The 5273-nt window shown below is 33.1% G+C and overlaps 1 protein-coding gene across 1 annotated transcript in view; it reads left to right on the top strand.

Moving 5' to 3' along the window:
• PJA2 (praja ring finger ubiquitin ligase 2) overlaps positions 1-5273 on the top strand; it is a gene marked incomplete at its 5' end in the record, with an annotated part of 75896 nt that overhangs the window by 6366 nt on the left and 64257 nt on the right. The window contains one exon of the mRNA XM_019653133.1: positions 976-1895. Within this exon, the coding sequence (XP_019508678.1) occupies positions 976-1895 (920 nt within the window). The remainder of the gene's footprint in view (positions 1-975; positions 1896-5273) is intronic.

Raw genomic sequence — 5273 nt, 5'->3', positions numbered from 1 at the left:
CTTTTATCAGATTATCTCTGGGTGTTACCAGAGATAGCAAACCCATTTCATCCAGAAGTTTAACATCTGTACTTTAAAATGTTCTCTCTGATTTAGGTATTATCATTTCTATAGTTGTCCATCTGCAAAATTTGGTAGTCATATCCTGGCAGTTTTCTTATGTAGCATCCTGTAACTTCAAAATCTAGTGGTTGAGAGTAGATTACTTGATTTCCTGCAATTAGTTTTAGTTATGTGTCTAGTTGTTTACAGTTATATATAGGAATAGTATCACCTCAGTCCTTATTTATTGTGTATCTACTGGTTAGATCTACTGGAATATTTTGCAGTTGTGTATATGTATAAGCTATCATTTGTGCTTGAGGATAGAATATATGAAAGCTTTAGAGGTAGATTAAAAAGAATATGTAAGTGTGAGAATAATTTAAGCACAACCTTAGATTGTTATTCAAAGTAGATATTTTACTTATCTCTTGGAATATTTACTTTGCCTTAGCAGCTGAAAATAGAAAGATGAAATAATGTTAGTAATCTAAGTTAAAATATAATTGGTTCAAACATATATGTAACTTCTGTAGCATGGCATTGTCATAAACTCATCTTGTCATGAAGTTTGTATTTCTAAATTTATAGCTCAAGTGTTACAATCACCAAAAAGGTTTTTTGCTAAAAGAATTTTTTTTAAAAAGAAATGTAGGCAAGATAATTATAGAAGTTTATTTTAAAAGGAATTTTAAGAAACATTTTTTGGGCATTTTTGGAGACATGTATGCAAAGCTAAATACGGAAGAATATAAAATCAATATTCCAATGGGCTTAGGAGAGTAATCAAGATTTCCCCCTTGTAATAGAGCAAATTGTGTTTGTTTCTCAGCTAACTTTTCTACTTCTAGAAAAAACACTTAAAAAGTGAGTAATTTCTAGGCATCCTACTGAATGGGAGAAATATTTGCAAATCATATATGTGATAAGTGNGCACATCATAGTGGGGAAGGCAGGGAGACCTTAGGAAGCAGCACGGATCTTCATAATCACCCTGAGGGTGAATATACTCCAGGAGCTTGTAATGCTTCAAGTGTCCAAAATGGAATCGCACTGGTTCATACTGACTCTTACAATCCAGATGTCAGGCGTGGAGAGGATAACAACCATCTTCAGCTTTCTGCAGAAGTTGTGGAAGGTGGTAGATATCAGGAAGCTTTGGGCAACACAATATTTGAGTTGGCAAATGGAGAGGTGGAGGCTTATACTGGTCTTTCTCCATCAGTCCCCTCTTTTAACTGTGAAATAAGAGATGAGTTTGAAGAGTTAGATTCAGCTCCTGTAGTGAAAAGTCCTCTTGGTGACACTGAGTTTGTCAATCAGAACAATCAGGAATTTCAGAGGTCCCCTTCTAAAGATGAAGTTGTTAGAAAGAAAGAACAAAATACTAGCCAGGAGAGACAGACAGAAAATTCAACTGTAGAATCAGCATGTGCTCCAGGACAAATTTGCAGTGAACAAAATACCAGGGGTAGGGACAACGCCCAGGGAAGTTCTCCTGAACAGGTAGTAAGGCCCAAAGTTAGAAAACTGATAAGTTCAAGTCAGGTGGACCAAGAAACAGGTTTTAATAGGCATGAGGCTAAACAAAGAAGTGTTCAGAGGTGGAGGGAGGCTTTGGAAGTTGAGGAAAGTGGCCCGGATGACCTGTTAATAAAATGTGATGACTACGATGGAGAACATGACTGTATGTTCTTGGACCCACCTTACTCAAGAGTTACACAGAGGGAAACAGAAAATAACCAAATAACATCGGAAAGTGGAGCCACAGCAGGAAGGCAAGAAGTTGTGGATAACACCTTTTGGAATGGCTGTGGAGATTATTACCAGCTGTATGATAAAGATGAAGATAGGTAAGGTTTCCCTCAGCGCTTTGCCAGATTGCATAGTGAGCAAAGTGGTTTATTTCTAGTAACATGTTGTTGGATAGATGAACTCTCTGGTATGGTCAGAGACTTAGATATTTTGGCTTATCAAACATTCTTATTTATCAAGTGCTAATTATCCATGGAAACTACTGTTTTTGTTTTTACAGAAACCTTCTTTGAGGTGTTTCAGGAGTTTACAGAAATTATAACTTCAGATAATGATTATTAGTTATTACAGAAGGATAGAGATACTAATTCTTTTAATTCTTTGTATTTCAGTTAATAAAATGCAAAGTAAACATTTAGTATTTAAAAAAATTCTGCGTTAAGCCAGTCGGTTTAAAAAGTAATTAAATTCACAAAATTTTTATTGATAGTATTGTGTTAACATTGCCAATATTTATTAATATCTCCTGTTTCTTTATTATTCATGTCGCTTTTTCTATCACTAAGTTTATTTTTTACTTATTTTAATTTAGCATTTAATTTTCATTAACAATTCTCTGTGGTGTGTACTGTCATTTCCCCCATTTGTAGATGAGGAAACTAAGGCACAACAGAGTTGTCTAGCTGCTGACTTTTCATTACCCCAGAGTCCAAATGTCCAGGTATCCTTTTAAGCTAACTGTAACCTTAACTATGATCAATTACAGTGCATTTTCAAGATTTTATTAACTTGTGGAAATAAGTATTTTTTTAAACTAAAAAGTACTACAAAGGGAGAAATTTATCCTCTAAAATATGAATGAATTTTATGTATTTTATTCCATATCATAAAATTAATAAAATATATGTTATTTTCTTTGGACATGAATTAAGTTTCTATAATATAAGTAAGTTGTAGAAACAATTAAAATATAGTTTCTACTGCTATCTTGGAAGTTTGTAAACTTTAAAGATTAGCAGACAATATTTATGTAACCTACTGTTTTTGAAGTTAAGGAAGGATAAAGATAGTTAAGAACTTTTGCCAGACTTAATTTCTATTTTTTCAGTTTAGGTCCACAATCTTGTATCCAAAATCCATAAAGTTCTAAAAATGGAAATTGGCACTAAAACCTGACTGATGTTAATTTACTTGATGGGAAATCTTGATCTGAACTAAAAATGAGGCCTCTTTTTCAAGTATTCATAGATTTTGCTGCAGTAATATGAGTGTTTGATTACTGGGTTCTGGCTTGGACCCCACTGGGAGTTTTTAGGTAGTATTTCTAAATTTTGGTGGGGGAGGAATCTAAATTCCAGAACATATTCAACCCTAAGATTTTTGGATTGTTCTACCTCTAGGTTACTATTAAAAAAAAAAATACAGTCTTAAGATAACTAATCTTNAGTCGTCTTATACGCCGGCAAATACGGTATGTATTCACTCTTAATGTAATTGAAACCATCATCATATCATGTGCTAGTAAATCACTCAACAAGTATGTATTTAGCACTTACATGTAAGGTACTTGAGTTAGATAATTTCGAGGATCATTCTCCACGTGTCCTTAATAAGCTTTTGCTGTATAGTAATTTGGCATATGAAAAATCTTTTTCGGTAGGTTACATTATAAAAATTAAAAGCCCTAAAGGAACCAAATTTCAAAAGATATTTTTTGGAGTAAAGAGGCCACATAACTCTCATAGTATTTCATGTTTACTTTTCAGGTATATTTTAGAGTACTTGGAAGTTACACTTGATGTTCAGTAGCATATGATTTGGCAAATAGTAACAAATACATTGAAGCATTACCCCCACTAGTCGCCAGAATGAAGGTCATTATTATACCTCTCTTATTTTTAACTCTGTTTTTCAGCGATGGATCAAGAATCCAGCAAGGCTGGCTGGCCCAAACCAGCAGGAGGATATCAGACAATCACAGGCAGGAGATATGGAAGAAGACATGCATATGTCAGTTTTAAACCATGTATGACCAGGCATGAAAGAAGCTTAGGTCGGGCTGGTGATGACTATGAGGTGTTGGAACTAGATGATGTTCCAAAGGAAAATTCCTCAGGTATGCACCATGGAATTATTTAAGAGGTATTAATAAGCATGTAGGAATTGGTTTTGAGCTATTTGAAATTGTGAGTTGGGTTTTATGTGTCTGTGAGTATAAATACTGTACATTTCCTATTAAGAAATTCTATTTTGAAATTTTTATTGAATTTAATATTAATAGTATACAAATTTAAACATAGAAAATAGAATATGGCCAATCATTAAAATATACACTGGCATGGCAGTGATTATATTGTTGCATCCTTTAGCTAGAGGAAATCTTCATCTTTCAAACACAAAAAAATTTTAATCTGAACTGAATATATTTTCCCCTGCATATTATGTTTAAATAGCTTTTTGTTTTTGTTATTTTAATTGTATCTCTAAATAATTTATTTTGGCTNTACTCTAATCAGCACTTCTCCAAATATATTTGTTTATTCACTTATAAATTATAAGTAATTGTCTCATTGTCAATATTAAGGATGAAATATACTATGGCAAGGTTTTTCAAGAGAGATAAAGAGGGTGCCAAAAAATTTTATACACATCTTAAGAAAGACAAAAGCTATTAAAATTGTAATACTAAATATATACCAATAACAAAAGATGAATACAAGTCATGTTTCACTTCTGCAATTACAAGAAGTGCTCAGAGTGGTTACCATGAGCGTCCAGACACTTCTGATTATGGCGAACTGCTGCTTGAGCAATGTTGACCAAAGTGTCCACTTGTATACATTTTTGTGGCACTCCCGATATATTTGTTTTCAAATGGTCATCTTATACTTAATGGGGTTTTTTGATTGACTTCTCAGATCAGACTGTATTTTTTTTAATGTATTATGGAGCTAAAAATATTTCACTAGGAGAGGCATTAGTTTTGCCTTTTTTGTTTTGTGCTTATATTAATATTTTGTTTGATCATGGTTTCTTTGTAGGAATCTTCTGCAGATTATTGTGTGAGTAAAAACTAAATTACATCCATAATTCCACTGAACTAGGCACACGAAGACTGCCATATATGTCACAGTGTATTGAAAAAGAGCCAGCAGGTAAGCTTGGTGTCTCTGTCAATTCCTGTATAATGAGGACTTTGTATTTTTCCCTTCAGATACCATATATGACAATGTGATCATGGTCTTAAGGCCAGTTTCAATCCATATGTTGAATATTTGTAAAGCTTAGTTTCTAATTTTTGATACGAAAATAAGTATAAATAAAAATTCTTATATTTTCTTTCCATAACCCCTTGGCTTCTATTGTGCTTTGCACTTTGGAGACTGTTTATTTGGATGAGTTGTTAAGGGCACTGATTCCGGAGTCATCCTATTAGACTATTGGAAAAGTTACTTAAATACTTAACTTCAACCTTA

This window comes from Hipposideros armiger, unplaced genomic scaffold (genome assembly GCF_001890085.2).
Source record: "Hipposideros armiger isolate ML-2016 unplaced genomic scaffold, ASM189008v1 scaffold_196, whole genome shotgun sequence".
NCBI classification, from domain to species: domain Eukaryota; kingdom Metazoa; phylum Chordata; class Mammalia; order Chiroptera; family Hipposideridae; genus Hipposideros; species Hipposideros armiger.
This window is presented reverse-complemented; position numbering and strand designations above follow the sequence as displayed.